The sequence below is a fragment of the Acinonyx jubatus genome, chromosome B1 (genome assembly GCF_027475565.1).
Source record: "Acinonyx jubatus isolate Ajub_Pintada_27869175 chromosome B1, VMU_Ajub_asm_v1.0, whole genome shotgun sequence".
Classification (NCBI taxonomy): domain Eukaryota; kingdom Metazoa; phylum Chordata; class Mammalia; order Carnivora; family Felidae; genus Acinonyx; species Acinonyx jubatus.
In genome coordinates, this window is record NC_069382.1 from 81,090,254 (window position 1) to 81,108,256 (window position 18,003).

General features: G+C 39.2%; 1 protein-coding gene across 1 annotated transcript in view; it reads left to right on the forward strand.

The window, feature by feature from the left end:
* FREM3 (FRAS1 related extracellular matrix 3) overlaps positions 1–16,531 on the forward strand; it is an 85,654-nt gene extending 69,123 nt beyond the window's left edge. Inside the window, exons 6-8 of the mRNA XM_027066760.2 lie at positions 1,182–1,433; positions 12,650–12,799; positions 15,978–16,531. Of these exons, the coding sequence (XP_026922561.1) occupies positions 1,182–1,433; positions 12,650–12,799; positions 15,978–16,219 (644 nt within the window). The 3' untranslated portion in view covers positions 16,220–16,531. The remainder of the gene's footprint in view (positions 1–1,181; positions 1,434–12,649; positions 12,800–15,977) is intronic.
* Positions 16,532–18,003: the final 1,472 nt, after the last annotated feature.

Sequence of the window (18,003 nt, forward strand, 5' to 3'; positions counted from 1 at the left end):
ATAAACAACACTATTGATATGTACACTTAAAAATGGTTAAGATGGTAAATTTTAGGTTATTTTTATTTTACCACAATAAAAAATTGCACTAATTCCCAGAAATCCTACTCCTAAGTATGTCCTCAAGAGAAATAAAATTATATACCCATTCAAAGACCTGTACTAGAATATTTATAGCAACATTATTCAGAAGAGCTAAAAATGGAAAACAACCCAAATTATCAAGTGGTAAGTAGAAAAATAAATTGTGGCATAGTCATACATAGGAGAATACTATTCAGTAATAAAAAGGAAAAACAAAAACCTGATGAATCTCAAAAACATTGTGCTAAATGAGAGAAATCAGACACAAAAGAGTAAGAACTGTATATTTCATTTATATGAAATTCTCATAAAGGCAAGTAAATCTGTAGTGACAGAAAACAGATTAGTGGTTTCTAGGGCTGGGAGACAGGGAAGAAGAAGGATTGCCACAGGTATATGTCATCTTTTATGGGTGGATAAAAATGTTCTGTATTATGCTTATGGTAATGGCCACATGACTGTATACATTTTTCAAAACTCATCAAATGGTACGTTTAAATTTGTGAATGTTAATGTATGTAAATCATTACAATAAAATTTAAAACACAGTGCATCTAAACTGAAATCTTCCAATCAATCCTGTACTTCTTCTAAAATAAGTAGTAATTTTGTGGCTGCATTTTGGTGCCACGCAAGGAACTCTAGTTAGGGCGTGCAGAGTCGGATTACATAGACAGTACTCTGTAGCTCTGTGGCTATGGGAAGGGGAGAGACAGGAAGACATCTGTACCACGACCACGGCATGGACTCTCTGATCCTAATTTCTCTGCATTTCAGTGTTCCCATCTGTAACATGAACGAATTAAGCTAAACCAAGCCTAGTATTTTGTGATCCTTCAGTTTATTTAGCCCCTAATTTAACAGAACTTATTCAGTATGTACCCTATTTAAAGACCACTAACTGTGAAATAACTGTTCTGAAAGCCTTCTAAGTACAATATTAATAACTATGTCAGAGATAAGTGTGATTTATAATTCAGATAGCATTGTACTCCATGCCGTTACCTAAAAATAGTTTGAAGACCCAGTGGGGAACAGGTTTCCTACTTGGAATTCCATTTCTTCTCACCTTCTCTGTTCATCTCATATTCCTACAGGTTCTGCCTCAGGCTCCATTCCTTCAACTGCATTATCTTTCTCTGACTACGTCTCCCGTCCAGAAGATGGCGCCAGCATCCTCCACTTTGACAAGGATGAGGCTGAGAAAAGCTGCCGGGTCTTGATCATCGATGACTCCCTCTATGAAGAGGAGGAATCCTTCAGTGTTTCACTGAGCCTGCCAGTGGGAGGGCGACTGGGAGCCCAGTTCCCCACCACCAAGGTGGTTATCCTGGCTGATCCTAATGATGGTAAGTCCATTTCCTGCTTTCAACTCTTTTTTTTTCCTAGGTAACCTGCATGATTCTTTTTTTTTTTTTAACTTTAGCTAATTAACATATAGTGCAGTATTGGGTTCGAGAGTAGAATTCAGTGGTTCATCATGTCACATACCCAATGCTCATCACAATAGTGCCCTTTTTAATACCCATCACCCAGCTAGCCCATCTTCCACCCACCCCTCTCTGTCAACCCTGTTTGTTCTCTATCATTGAGTCTCTTGTGGTTTGTTTCCCTCTCTTCTCTCCACCCCCTTTCCCATATGTTCATTTGTTTTGTCTCTTAAGTTCCACACGAGTGAAATATTTCGTATTCGTCTTTCTCTGACTGACTTATTTCACTTAGCATAAACAGATCTATGTCATTGCAAATGGCAAGATTTCATTCTTTTTGATGGCTTAGTAATATTCCATTGTGCATATATGTGTGTGTGTGTGTGTGTGTGTGTACCACATCTTCTTTATCCATTCATCAGTTGATGAACATTTGGGCTCTCTCCATAGTTTGGCTATTGTTGATAGTGCTGCTATAAACATTGGGATGTATGTACCCCTTCAAATCTGTACTTTTGTATCCTTTGGATGAATACCCAAAGATGCAATTGCTGGATCATAGAGTATTTATATTTTTAGTTTTTTGAGGAACCTCCATACTGTTCTCCAGAGTAGCTGCTCCAGTTTGCATTCCCACCAACAATGCAAGAGGGTTCCCCTTTCTTCTCATCCTTGCCCATACCTGTTTTTTCTTGTGTTGTTAATTTTAGCCATTCTGACAGATGTGAGGTGATAGCTCATCATAGTTTTGATTTGTATTTCCCTGATGATGAGTGATGTTGAGTGTCTTTACATGTGTCTGTTAGCCATCTAGATGTCTTCTTTGGAAAATGTCTATTCATGTTTTCTGCCTATTTCTTAATTGGATGTTTGTTTTTCAGGTGTTGAGTTTGGTAAGTTCTTTACAGATTTTGGATACTAATCTTTTATCATATGTTGTTTGCAAATATCTTCTCCCATCTTGTAGGCTCCCTTTTACTTTTATTAACTCTTGGCAATAACTACCTTATTATTACATTGTCCTTCAACAGTTGAGAGATAAATCTATTTGATGTTCCTTTCTCCAAAGACTGTGACTGGCTTGTCAAATACATAGATATCACCAACCCCAAGAACAAAAAAAATAATTCAGGAAGATAAAATATTTGTGTATGAATTTATTAAAAAAAAAACAGCCTAAGGATGTGACCCAAGACTTAGAAAGAAGCCAAGAAGAGGACCAAAGTTAAGTATCTGATTCTCCAACCTGGATTGCCCACAGTGACCCTCATCTTAGCAGCATAAGGGGGCTTGCTCATAACAATAAGTACATGATTCTTCAAATGGTACAAGGGTACCATGGAGCTCCCATGTCTAGGCATCCAGACTTTTCTTCCTACCCTATGTGACAAAATATTTGGCTCTAGTTCCAGGGTATCCCAGCTGAAATTTGGCCAGAGAAGAAGGGGTCTCCTCACTCCTCAACACCAACTCCATGCCCCAGATGTGATACAAAGTATAAAGCCCAATATTATTTTCCTAGGTCTCAATTGCCCTTTCTACAAGAGGCACTTTCAAGAGAAAATGTTGATAAAGCCAGGAGCAGGATCAGACTATCTCATTACCAGTCTCAGACTGCTTCATCTCTCAAACATGCTTCTGTCAGGATTTGAGCGGCCGTGAGTTGCTGTGTTCAGATCTAGGCAAGATTAGATGGCATTCTGAGTCTGGGCATTACCACCTCTCCAGGTGACGTTGGTCAGGTCAAGCTATCTGGAGCTCAGTTTCCCAATCCATAAAGTAAGGAGGTTTAAATGTGTTATCTCTAGGGATGCTTCCAACTCTAGAATTTGATGTTTCTTTTTTTTTTCCAAAGTATGTATGTATGTATGTATGTATGTATTGAGAAAGAGAGTGTGAGTGCATATGAACAGGGGAGGGGCAGAGAGAGAGGGGGAAAGAGAATCTCAAGCAGACTCCATGCTATCAACACAGAGTCCGATGCAGGGCTTAATATCATGAACCCGTGAGAGCATGACCTGAGTCAAAATCAAGAGTTGGATGCTTAACCAACTGAGCTACCCAGGCGCCCCTAGAATTTGACGGTTCTTGAAGTCCTTCTTAAGGCTTTAGTTAATCATTACTCATACCTATAAAATGAAATACCCTATAGAATATTTGAGTATTTTTTAAATGTTGTCATGAACTTAAAAATTTGTGTTAAAATACTGCTCCTAAAAAGTCAGGTAAAACGGCTAATCACTGAATTTGAATGGCCTTCTGATTCAGGCTACCCATTTTGTTTTCTGTTTCTCCAAGGCTTCCTCCAGATAAATAAATTCCTATTGTTTGACTCATGCTATTTTTTCTACTTGGGTTCTAGGAGATCCCCCAAAATAATGTCTGTACACTATATAGTTTTTCATGCTGTAACATTTTCTAAGCATATAATGAGTTACACTTTGATAAGGAAGTACATTGCCATTTTACCCACACATTTAGGAAGAAATTTTTCTTAAAAATCATCCTGAAAAACTAAAGCAAAAGTAAAGAATAAGATTGTCCAACCTTCAATGATTCTCTTTTTTTTTCCCAGTGAGAAGTATATTTCTTTCAACCTCTTTCCCTAACACTTTTTAAGAGTTTATCAAAACACCAGAGTGTCCTGCAAAACTACAAATACCAGAGATGAGCATAAATGATCCAACAGACATCAGAGCTAAGCAAGAAATTTCACAGGGCTCAGAATAGACTATGACTTTGTTGGTGTGCTCAAAAGTGAGTTTACTGTTGGACCCACCTTATGGAAGAGCTTGGACCGAGCTTCTTAACCTAAATCTCAGTGTTTGTGTGTACAGTAAGAAATGAATAACTGTCAAGGGGGTGGACATTCAAGTCTATTGGTCAATATGGTAGGCTGAATAATGGCCCTCAAATAAGTCCATGTCCTAATCCCTCAAAGAGAAGTACTTTCTCTTTGAGTCCTGACATATCCCCACTTACTTTTTACTTTAAAACCTTAGTAGTTTCAAAATGTTGTTTTTTATTTTTGAGAGAGCGCAAGTGGAGGGGGAGCAGATAGAGGGGGTGACAGAAGATCTAAAGTGGTCTCTATGCTGACAACAGTGAGTCCGATGTGGGGCTTGAACTCACAACTCATGAACTGCTAGATCATGACCTGAGCTGAAGTCAAATGCTCAACTGACTGAGCCATCCAGGTACCCCTAAAAACCTTAGTAGTTTTTATTCTTACCATGTTTAGAATGGAGAAATGGTGTCACTCTCCAATGCTAAATATAAAAAGAAAGGGAAAAAAATAGAACAAAAAGGAAGAAAATTAACACAAAATCCAGTATATGATACAATTGTTAACTTACAGTATTGTTTGAAATGATTTTAGTAGATTCTTAAGTAATTAAGTCATTCAAGAAACATTTATAGTGACCTACTGTGCACTTAGCACAAGACCACAAAGTCAAATAAGGTCTTTCTCTTGCCTTCCTGTCACATCTGACTTGATCTCTACTTAGACTTCTCAAAATCATGACATCTTTTGAATGCGGAAACAGTCATGTACAGAAATAATGGAAGATTTTTAGTTTGGTATAAACAATCTTAATCGCTACATACTTTTCTGAGCAAGTCACTGTTAGTAATGGTTGAATCCAGGAAACTTGCATTCAGATCCTTTAACATTTATTGACGATGGAGCACTTTGCTAAGCTTAGAAAACCCCAGTACCCACTCATTAAAGGAGACTACATGGGCAACGACCTTATAAGCAGGAAATTGTTTGATGTGCATCTTAGCAATGCCATCAAGCCACAGAACCACCTCTATCTAGCCTGGGCAAAGACTGTTGGGAGTCCTGGACTCTCAAGGTCCATGGTCAGAATACTCTTCCTTTTAACATGGCTGGAAATGGGCAGCCCATTCTTTCTTCTGGCTGCTTTCTCTTTTCTAGGTCCCACACAGAGTAAACTTCATAAAGCAATTTTGCTACAGATGTGACCATACTAATCTAGCTCCACTCTGCTAAGGCTGCACAGTCACGTTCCCTGTAGCCCCAGATGGACTGTACTGAGTAGGTGCCCTAAAACATCCCAATTCCACGGTCAGAATTAATGATATTTCAGCAAAGGTATTCTGTAAAATTCTAAGGTGTGACTTCCTCCCCTTTCAGGTCCTGGCGGTGGCGCTCAGGTAACAACTGCCCCTGAATGAATGCTATGGGTGCTTCTTCCACTTTAGTCACTAGACTAAAGGTATTCAGAGATTTTGCCATTCATGATGCTACTGGTTCCTTTGAATGGTACCATTTTACCTTCTCCTTGAGAAATAGCCATAGTGATTATTAGTGTGCCTACCACGTGATTATAATCTTTTGGAATACTGATGTTAAATGACAATTCCTCTAATTCAGTTTTTAAGCACTAAACTTTTATCAAACTCTAATGTGTAGTCTATCTCAGGCAGTAATATAGTTGTCATTTCAGTCAGGAATAACAAGTGTCTTACAAAATTGACGATTTGGGAAAATACTGAGCAAAGTGCACACTCATTTTCCAGGGTTAGGATTTTGTGTGTAATTTGCCATAGTCTGGGCACTTGTTAAGAACCAATAATGCTTTCTTTGTTCAGACATGTCGAGTCCATCATCTTGTAGCAGAAGTAGGTTTTCATTTAAGCCAACTATCCAGCAATCTAAAGACGTGGCCAAGCCAGTTGAAGGAAAACTTTTTTTTTTTCTAATTAGAATTGGAATGCAATGGGTTTTTTTGTTTGGTTGGTTTGAGTTGTTTTAGATAATTTTTTTAATTGAAATATAGTTGGCACATAATGTTACATTATTTTCAGGGGTAAAACATAGTGATGGTCAAGTCTATATGTTATGATGTGCCCACCACAAGGGTAGCCACCATCTGTCACCATACAACGCTATTACAATACCAATGACTGTATTCCCTGTGCTGTACATTTTAAGGGATGAAATGTTGTTATTCTATTTAACTAGATTCTGAGAAGTGTTTTGCCTCCTTAAACAGAGATCAAATATCCCCTTGTCAGATGGGTCACCTACAGGAATACCTTTGTAAAGACAACTACCATGTAGTAACGCTAAGAAAAGAAATCATTCAGGAGCAGAGGCAACTGAACCATCCGAGATCCTGGCCCTGCACTCCCACAGAATCCCTTATAAAAAACAGCAATGATGAGGGCAGATACCACAGAGTATGGCCAATAAGTATTAGCTAAATGAATGCGTGGTAGGCTTCAGACCCTAACTTCCACTGGCCCTGTACCAGGGGCAGGAGGAAACTGAGGACACTTTTTTTTTTAATGTTTATCTATTTTGAGGGAGAGAGAGACAGAGTGTGAGTGGGGGAGGGGCAGATAGAGAGGGAGACACAGAATCCGAAGCAAGTTCTAGGCTCCAAGCTGTCAGCACAGATCCCGATGTGGGGCTTGAACCCACCAACTGTGAGATCATGACCTGAGCGGAAGTCAGACGCTTAACCGACTGAGCCACCCAGGAGCCCCCTGAGGACACTTATTAATTAGCAAATTGTGTCTGTTTTATGTTTAAACACTTATAGCAGGTTCCTGTTTTCTACTTAGGATGTTTCTTTCAGTTTTTATGATGTGATTTGAAAACTTGTAATCTGCTACAAAGAAAAAATTGATGTCCAGTTTCATAGAGGGCTGTTAGTTTTGTCCTGAGGCAATAAGATTTGTATAACATGCATACTATTTGCCTATAAAGATTGCCACATAGATTAGTATCTTTATCGTTGAATGGGTATTGAACAGAATGATGACAGATTTAAGAAAACATTGTAAAGAAAAATTGTGTAAAGAAATTGCATATAAACAAAGTGTCATTTTGGTGAAATCAGCACATCCAACTTTTTTGTTATGTGGTTAATACTGTTGCAAGACCAAGATAAAGTTCAACACATAAATGGTTTTAAAGCCTGAAAGACCTTTTTCTGTGCTGTAAAACTAGGAAACCATTCAGAAAAAAGAGTATCACTGTGCTGTATAGGGTTGTTCATATTACAATACAATTGCCACAGGCTTCATAAATAGAAAAAATTATTTAAGTTCTTTTTTTTTAAGTTTTTTTATTTATTTTGAGAGAAAAAGAGAGAGAGTGAGAGAGAGAGAATCCCAAGCAGACTCCCCACCATCAGCACAGAGCCAGTGTGGATCTTGAACCCACAAACCATGAGGACATGACCTGAGCTGAAATCAAGAGTCAGATGCTCAACCAACTGAGCCACCCAAACACCCCACTGTTTTTGTTCTTAAACTTGGGTGCCATAGTTCACTTTTTGCAGCTTAAAGTTTCGTAAGATGTATTTTTTTGTTTTGCACTGATTGCCACTGTTGTCTTCCACATATCTTTCTGGAAATGCTTACTACATTTGACGTTGTGACCACTCATTTTTCTCAAAACTCTCTGCTCTTGATATTCCTGGTTCCCCCTTTCTTGCCATCAATCCATTTTTTCATTCATCTGTCTGTCTGTCCTTCCTTTTTCTTTCTTTCTTTTCTTTTCTTTTCTTTTTTTTTTCTTCTCTTTTGCACTTTTTCCCCTCTGCCAGTTTCCCTAAAGGTTGATTCCCCCAGTACATTTCTCTTTATTCATCCATATTGGATGATTATATCATCTATACAGGATGGACTCCAACTTGTGTGCCTAACACCCTCAAATCTTATCTCGAGCCCTGATTCTTGAACTCCAGATTCACACATTAAACCTTTCTAGACCTGTCTACTTGGATATCCCATCAGATGTCATCATCTTGCCCTCTCTTACTCCTATATTCCCAACTAAGTTATCGACAGTCCCACTCCCACACCCCCAGGGCATCCTAGAAGCTGCCTACATCCAACCACTGGGTGCTGCTCAGGACACTTACCCCATTCATCTCCCCCTTCAACCTTAATACTAGTATGTACTTCAAACCACGCTCATGTGTCACCTGGATAATTGCAGTAGCTTCCTACTTGGTAACATTAACTCTTCCTTCAATCTGTAGCTCACACTGAAGTTAGACAGATGTACAGAAAACAACAACAAAAAACAACCACCTTTCCACTGCTTAAAATCGGTTCCCATGTTCTATAGAGTCTAAAAAGTAAAGACTCATTTACTTCAAATTGATCCAAGTCCCTGCAGTATCTGGCTTCTACCTTCCTCTCTAATGCATTCCCAACATCCCTTTACTCTCATCTCATATATCACTAGGAAACAAAGGCTTGTATTTCTCCCCAGACACTAGGCTTCTTCAGGCTTATGTGCCTTTTTCTGTATTAGCCACTCTGTTTGGAACATTCCTCCCAGCTTTCCCATTGGTCCATTCTCCTTCATCCTCAGGTCCAGCACAGCTTTATTCCTCCCAGGACTCCTCCTTTGAGCCTTGAGGTTGTGCCTTCTCTTGTCCAAGCATGCAGGGGTCAGCTGATTGAAACTGGTATGGCTGCCCTCTTATACCAAAAATACCTTGAGGGCAAAAAATACCTACTCCTCTATATCCCCAGTAGCTACCACAGTGCTTAGAGCACAGAGGGGAGTTCAGTAGGTGTTTAACTGAACAAAACAAAATTGAATTTGACTTCGTGAGGCCTGATATTAAAGAACTCATATTGACTCATAGGCATCACCTCTTTCTTTCCTAAGAATTCAGAAATCATTTTAAATAAACTGTTCGAGAATTTTTCTAGAGATTAAGCTTACCAGTTTGCTTCTGGATTTTATTTTCTCTGCTGAGGCAACTGAAAAGACATTTTCCTACCTTCCATCTTTTGACATCTATCCTGTTCTGAGTGGTTTCTCAATGTTTACCAATAGTGCTTCTGTCACTTCCTCTGAAAGTCCTTTCTGGATCTTGTCATGAAATTTCCCTGAATCTGGACATTGAATTCCACTGAATTACATGCCGGTCATATCTCTTTTAAGCGCTTCACTTCCCAACTTGTCATACTCCTTTTCCCTATTTCTGTTTAAAGGACATTCTCTTTGAAAGGAGATAAAACACATCTATGGCTGTGGAATCAATTTAACGTAAGTGGGCTGGGGTCACAACCATCATTTTCTTTGAAAGGAGATAAAAACGCATCTATGGCTGTGGAATCAATTTAACGTTAAGTGTGATGGGGTCATGCTCTCATAATTGCCTACCCTTAAGGATTACTGCCATCACCTCAGTTCTTTAGACAGACTTAGGACAAAGATAACTGGAGACACTGCTGGGCAACACAGAGGCGGTCTTTTCTCCGTTTCAACAAATCTCCTGATGCGCCATACACAGAGCATCTCAGGAGGGTTTCATTATTTTTCTTCCAAGTGGCACTATCCTCCTCTTACATCTTACATCTGACTATATTCCTAGAGGCTTGGCACATTTTTTTTTCTGCATAGCAACATATGTGACCCAAGTATGTTTTCTCTTTCTTACCTCTTGCCCTTCCCTGTACATAATACAGAATAAGTTCTGTGCTAAAATATCAGATCACTTTGTCCCAACCTAAAAAAAAAAACAAAAACAAAAAACAAAACAAAACAAAAAAACCTTTGTAGTAAGTTCAAAATATAACAGAAGTGAGTTAAAATTATTTTTTTGACAAATTCTTCAGTACTTGTAATACACCAGCCTCCGTGTCACTGCGGGTACGCTTGGACTACAGTCCCTGACCCTGAGAAGTGTGTAAGGTTGTCATAAAAACACAGAATAGCGTGTTAGCTTGGTAGCTTTAACATTTTAACTTTTTACAGAGGTCATAAATCAAGAGAAGGAGTTCTTTTTTAATTTTTTTTAACATTTATTTCTTTTTGAGAGACAGAGAGAGAGCGCAAGCAGGGGAGGGGCGTAGAGAGAAACACCGAATCTGAAGCAGGCTCCAGGCTCTGAGCTGTCAGTACAGAGCCGGATGCGGGGCTCAAATTCACGAACTGTGAGATCGTGACCTGAGCCAAAGTTGGATGCTTAACGGAATGAGCCACCCAGGCATCTTAAGAGAAAGAGTTCTAAGGAGACCGTTTGGGAAGTAATGTGTGTCATGTACAATATGGAGGACACAGCGAATTGACGTTTGGCTCTACCTGGAAAATCACAATGTAGGAGTCAAGCTGGTCGGGTGCTCTGTTGGATGAGCAAAAAAGAGGGGCTGCATCAGGATTAGACAGTATTCCTTGAGTTTGTCAAGGCAACAGTTGCAGAAAGGTTGCCATGGACCAAATGTGAGCCAGACACACAGGGGAGAGAGCCAGAATGAACTCGTCTTAGGTCTTGTCTGCAGGCGCCATCTAGAGGGGTGAACAAGCCTAAGCAGAAGCACTGCCAATGCTAAAAGGACTGAGGAATGATTAAGTGACCCACAAGAGTAGATAGAGATGCATCATCCTCATCAAGGGAACAGCAAATGAGAAATACACAACTACGGGAGTGAGGGCTCTCTAGAGAACACACGAAAGTGCCCGTGAGAAAGAGAATCAGTTTTCTTCCATCGTCTAAGACCAGAGCATGTGATCACCATGATGATAGCCACTAAGAAAAAACTTCCCTGCTCCTTTTGCCTTTCATCCCTCTGTCCTGTCCCAAGCTTGGAAGTATCTGAAATATTCATCGGCAGCAATGGGGAGATGGCTTGAAAGGTCTAGGCAAGAAGAAAAGACAGAATGCCCCCCCCCCTTCTGTGAGTGCTGTCCTCCCATCTACGGTGAGCCCATAGCAAGGGTGCCCCACCCCTCAGGCACAGAGCTACTCAGAACATTAGGAAGCATGGGGTAAAGAATGCCGAATTTCTTGAGTAAGTTATATATGGCTTCCCAGAGCAGGTAACTCTTAATCACATTCTTAAAGAATGAGTAGAAATGTGTGAAATCGGATATTTGGGAAGAGAGTTCCAGCTCAGGAAAAATCACCAGCAGCAATGAAGGCCCAGACACACGCAGTATGTTGGGTATGAGGTGTTTAGTGCAACAGGGCACAGGGCCAGTTGTGGTGCCCAGTGATTCCAGAAAAATGGACTCCAGTCAGATAAGGAGAGGTCTTGTATGCCATGTTAAAACTTTGAGTAAAACTTTCCTCAGCATTAAGAAATCTACTAAAATACATCCTGAGTAAATAATGCTTATTAAATTTGATTTGCACCTTCCAAAATTTTAAATTTAATCCAGATATGCTCCCGTGTTGCGTTATGCTTGCAAAGATGTCACCTCTATAATGTTAACTTTCCATTTACTCTCTCTGGGGTCATTCCTCCATGGTGAAGCTGCTTCTTGGTGTTTACATTTTTTTCTTGCCTCCAGATTTCACAGTCTACACAAACATTCATTTTAAAACCTTTCCATGACAGCTAGTATAGCTATCTGGTATAACAGCTAGCTAAACCTGTGTAAGCTTTAAATAGTCAGCTAAGTTCATGGGCTACTTTTTAAAACACCGAGAACAAGATATAAATAGGTATACCCATAAAAGTCCTAACTTTCTCATTGTCAAACTTTTCCTCCCTTCAGGAGATACAGGCTACCCTTCTACTTGCCCCCCAAAGTCTGATTTCCACTTTGGCTTCCTCAACCTACTCTATCTAGGGACCCCCTTCTCTGCCTCCAGTGGAGCATTTCTGACATCTCAGCCCATGGGATCCTGCCACCCCCTAGGATTTCTGTCTATCCCTGTGATCAACAAGTGTTATGAAAAAAGGAACAGCAGCAGTCCTCAAATTCAGAACCCTGGCTAGACTGTCCCTCAGCATAAAAAGCACTTTCTCCTAAGAAAAAGCCTTGTAAATTCCCCACCATCTTTTCCCAAACAATAACTGACTTGCCTGAGTTACAGCTAGTTGACCAATTTTCCCCAACAGAGACATTTCTTTGTATGACAGAAACCTCTTGAAACAGAAAAGTGAGTAGAATTCTAGCTGATCTTATCTCACTGCACCTCCTGGAGTCAAATTTGTGGCATGTGATTCTGACATGGATGTGTGTGTGTGTGTGTGTGTGTGTGTGTGTGTTGTTTTTTCCTTCTCCAGTCTGTGGCATCTGTCAAGTCTGATGATTGTGACAAACATCCAGGGTCACAAGGCCAATGAGATAGTTGGCCTGGTGGGTTGAAGTATTCTTAATTTGTCCTTTGGTGCCTCCCTAGAGCCTACCCTGCACTTTGGGAATGCTGAGTATCATGTCGATGAAAGTGCTGGCTCCTTAGAGATCTGTGTCTGGAGGACAGGCCCTGACCTTTCACAAGCATCATCTGTCACTGTGCGCTCCAGGAAAACAGAGCCAGCATCAGCAGAAGGTGAGAGGGCCATTTTTAAAAAAATGTGTCATGGGGTTTCTGGGTGGTTCATTTGGTTGAGCATCTGACTCTTGATTTCGGTGCAGGTCATATCTCATGGTTCATGAGTTCTAGCCTCACATCAGGCTCTGTGCTGATAGCACAGAGTCTGCTTGGGATTCTCTGTCTCCCTCTCTCTCTGTCCCCTCCCTCTCATGCTCTCTCTTTCAAAAATAAATAAATAAACATTTTTTTTAAATAAAAAATATATCATTATCAAGATATATGTATAGGGTGGAGACTAGTCTGTTAAGTGTAGTATGCCTGGTCTTTGTTAATGGACCCTGATTTTAAGTTTCTCCTACCTGAGCACATAGATGGTCTGTGTATTTAATGACTTTTGCTGTTTATAAAACAGACTTTATGATCCATTCATTACCCATTGGATTGTCATGGACCAAAATTAATTTTCCGAAGTTCAGAATATTTGTAGATACTATAAGCTGTTCATAACAGTATTTCAGACCAAAATACCTCTTTAATGGCTGAACCAGGCCCATCTCCTGGGGAAACCCAGGTACTGTTAGACCCTAGAAGGATAGGAGGTTTGCACTCTGACTCAGGCATTTTCCTTGGCTTAAGCATCGTGTCATCATGGCCCACTCACCTTTGCCCCTCTTGATATGGACAATTAAGGCCTGGCTGACAGTGGAGCTAGACAGTTCTGGATACCACCTGCTCTGGCAAGCCTGTCGGCTGCTTTACCAAAAAATAAACAAACAAACAAAAGCCCAAAACACAGAATAATTCAACAGGAAAAGAAAGGGAAATTTCCATCTACAATGATATCCACATTTTCTCATTTGTCATCTGGGACCTTTTAGTCTCCTGGGTCATGGACAATCAGTTAGTTCAGGATATCCAAGGCACATGAGAATATTTTAAGGTAAAAGCACAAATCTTGCAAATAAAACCCAGCAATATTAAAGTCTATACTAACTAATGAGGCATCAAGAGAATAAAATCTATATTGACCTCTCAAATCGTAAACCCAGTTTCAGCATGTACCCATAAACAGGAATATAAAGAAGGAAAATAAAGACAGATTTAGAGCACGGTGCTTGCTCTTGGAAGAATTCACATGTTATAACTCTCCAGTGATTATATCATAGCACATGGTACATGAAACCAGTAATGATCCTTACAAGGTTTTTTAGTGGGTTTTTGTTTTTTTCTTCTTGCTTTTTTTCTTTTCTCTTCTTTCTTTTTCTTAATTTACAGAGGTCATTTTTCACTCTCTATGTGTTTGTGGAAACAAAAATAAATAGACTGATTGGCTTATTGGGCTATTTTGCTTGTGGTTGGGAAAATAAAATTCGAATTCATTTAGATAAATCCCTTTGCATACAAGTAGTGACCCTTCTGCTAGCTCTCAGGTGGGGATAGACTAATAGAAATAATGCATCTGTGAAGCACCTGGGTGGCTAAGTCAGTTGAACGTCCAACTTCGCCTCCGGTCATGATCTCACAGTTCATGGGTTTGAGCCCCACGTCGGGCTCTGTGCTGACAGCTCAGAGCCAGGAGCCTGCTTCGGATTCTGTGTCTCCGTTTCTCTCTGCTCCTCCCCTGCTGTGCTCTATCTCTCTCTGTCTCTCAAAAATAAGTATATGTTAAAAAAAAATTTTTTTTAAGTAATGCTTCTGCTCAGCTTGGTTAATTAACAATAATAATTATGCATACATAGTTATACTATATCATTATAACTTGTTACATAAATAATAATTATAATTTCTTTGTACTAGATGCCTACTATTTGCCAGACTCCGTGCTAGAATCTTTGCCGTATTATCTCTAATCTTCACAACAACCTTGTAAAAGAGCAATAATTACCCCATTTTGCAATTAAAGAAACTGAGACTCAGAGAGTTTCAGTAGTTGGTACAAGTAAGCAATAAACTCAAGACCTGAACCAAAGTGTAAAAGATCCAAAAGTCTCTTTTCCTTACTCTCCTGCCCTGGTATTTTTCAGCATAATCTTGCTTTGCCTTTCTTAAATGTAATTATTTAATGGCTTTTTTAAAAAATATCTTTGCAACAATCTCAAACTTACAGAAAAGTGACAAGTACAGGAAAAGCAGGGTTTTTTTTTCCTGAACCATTGAGAGTAGGTTGCCAATAAACTTGGAACCATCTCTCTGAAAACTTAGATTGCCATTCCTACAAAGATATTTTCCTTTATGACCACAATGCAAGCATAAAATCAGGAAATTAACTTGATAAAATTACTGCAATTTAATCCAAACACCTCATTCAAGATCCACCAGGTCTGATGTTTCCTTATAATTAGATTCAGGCTCTGCATCTTTGGCAGGAAAGTTGCAGAGATGACACTGTGTTGTCACTGGAGCCAATCAAACGGCACACCATTTCCATTTATCCTATTAATGGTGGTGTTAACTTTGATCACTTGGTTAAGTGGTATCTTCCAGGTCTCCCCACTGTGAAGTTATTTTTCTTCCTTTGCAATTAATAATTATTTTATGGAGAGATACCTTGAGACAATATAAATATTCTGTTCCTCGATTTATTAACATATTTATATTACCTAGGGTTCTCTATTGTATTCTATTGGTTATAATTTACTGCTGTCTTTACATTTGATGACTTTTTTAAATAAGTAGCAAAGAAATTATATGATTAGGTGCACTAACTTACAAAATAATAATGCAGAAAGTGGCACCAACTCCATGACTTAGTAAAATTGAGCAGAATGTGATAAGGTTAACCAAATATCTAGCAAAGGTGAATGAGTGAAACCTAATGAAAATTAAATTCCTGATAGTTATCTTAACAACAAAAATTAAAAAGATAAATTCTTCACTACAAATTGAAGTTGCCTTCAGAGAACCTTCAGTCTATCAGTGGGATTTTTGTGGAAGTACTTAAAAAGTGATGTGCCTGGTCTCAACATGGAGAACACTGATGAGGATGGCCCATGCTCATGGATGAGAGACTATCATGGCATTCAGTAGAATATGGAAACTTTCTCTTTCTGGGGGTTGAGCCCACAAAATATGATTCTGAAATTGCTGTGTATATAGGAGAATGTGATTATTCCCTGAAGAAAATTTTTCTTTGAAGGAAAACTTGTGAAAGTGAATCCTACAGTCTCACTCTTGACCTTTCCTTTCCCACTAGCTGGAATAGATTATGTTGGCATCAACCGAAATCTGGGCTTTGCACCAGGAGTGCATATGCAGATATTCCAAGTGACAATCCTTGATGACCTGGGACAACCCATCTTGGAGGGTCCAGAGAGGTTTGAATTAGTTCTCCAGATGCCAGTGGGTGCAGTGCTTGGAGAACCAAATAAAACCACCATTTTCATCAATGACACCATCACTGACTGTAAGCAGAGTACTTGTAGTTCCTTTGATTGAAAGACTTTAAGGACCTAACAGCCAAAATATGTCTCCTAACAACAGAATGAAACTGTACTGTATTAACAGCTTAGCAACTCTGGAATATCAATGATATTGTACTGTTATTGATGTTATATGTATGCTGGTGATATACACAAATATAGCTTATGTGACTGTATGGATACAGAGATATGCACATATACAGAGAGAGGACTGAGCCCACAAAAGATTAGACTGTGTTCTTGTTTTCCTTTTCCTATTTTCTTTTATTTTGTTTCTAAAACTCGTGAAAAACATTGTCATCAATTAAATCAAAAGTTAAGAACAAAAGGGTCGGCTTCTCTTTGCCAATTGATGTTCAACGTGAAGCACCTTTCACCCACATACATACTGTCACCCTCTTTCAGTTTTTCAGGTTATCGTGATAAGAGTGCCCTAACTGAAATTTGCCCATGCGCTGAAAGCTCCTTTTTGCGAATTGCTCAATTTTCCTCCACAAGTCCTTTTATCAGAGCCACTTAGGTAGGAAAATCCTTTCATCACCTCTCCCTTCTTTTGCAAATGCCTTTATAAAAGATGATTTAAAAAAAGCAATAAAATGATTTTTTTAATGCAAGTATCAAAAAAGAGAAGAAAGAAAAGTTGAAGAGTTGCATAATCTCCAAACTGCCCAATTAGTTCTTAAAGAAGTTTAAAGTTGGCAATATAAATTACCGACAGCATGCCTTAGCTAATACCCCATAAATCCGAGTTTCCCAACTATTTTGAAAAACACATCTTCTTTCCGGCATATCTTTTAGGTATTTCTTTGACAAACGCTTTTTAAATCTGTTTCAGACATGACTTAAACTATTTGCAAGCCAACATTGCACATAAGAACTGTTCCAAAAAACAAAACAAAACATTTCAAGAAGCCTTCCCCACAGATAGTGAAGGGGACGAGAAGGCCCTTGGCTGCCACGTGATCTACGCATTTAGGTAGAGAAGTCCCTGTCATCAACCTGGGTTTTGCTTCCTTACTAGACAACGTCAGCTTCTCCAACCAGAGAGGAGATTTTTCCAAGCTACCTTGTAACTCTTGACCTCACTTCTCCTTAAAATGAGAAATTTCTACTTGATTTCCAGTTCTAATTCCTGTCTGAGTACTTATCTAGCAACAGAAAATCACTCTCCCTCATCTTATAATTTGCCCAGTTACCAGGATCAAAAATCTTTTAAACTCAGTTCAATTCAATAGATATTTATTGGGCTTCTCCAATGTGTCAAAAAGATATGAACCCTTCATAAATGTTTTTTTAAGTAATGAAAAAACTATGTATTGGCCAGGATAACTCTTAGGTACACCCAATAGTCCCCAAGTGAAGCAGCCATCCTAAACTTCCCATTGAGCACCTCTGTGCCCATGATAAGTCCACATTGTCAGCCTTATAGAGAAAGCCACAGAGGATTCTAGTTTGAACCTGAAATTAATCCCGGTCTTCCAGTGTTTTTCAGCCATTCTCTCTCCCTCTTCCCCCCACCCTTCTCTCTCTCATTCTGTCCTTGGTGAAGGAACTCCATTGAGAAGAATGCAGTGTTTATGCATGCATCATTTTTGTTGGGTAACATTACCAACAGTGCTTTCTGTGAGGTCAGTCTGTTCGATTCCTAATTTCCTCCCAGGAAGACATGCCTGGAAGCAAAATGACTTTTTTTAGGCTTCTAGGATTTAACCTGGTGTATTCTATACAACTTTAGTTGTACTAAATGAATGTACATGCTGAATGAAGGTGATCTAACAGTCTAAAAGAGTGAAAAATGCC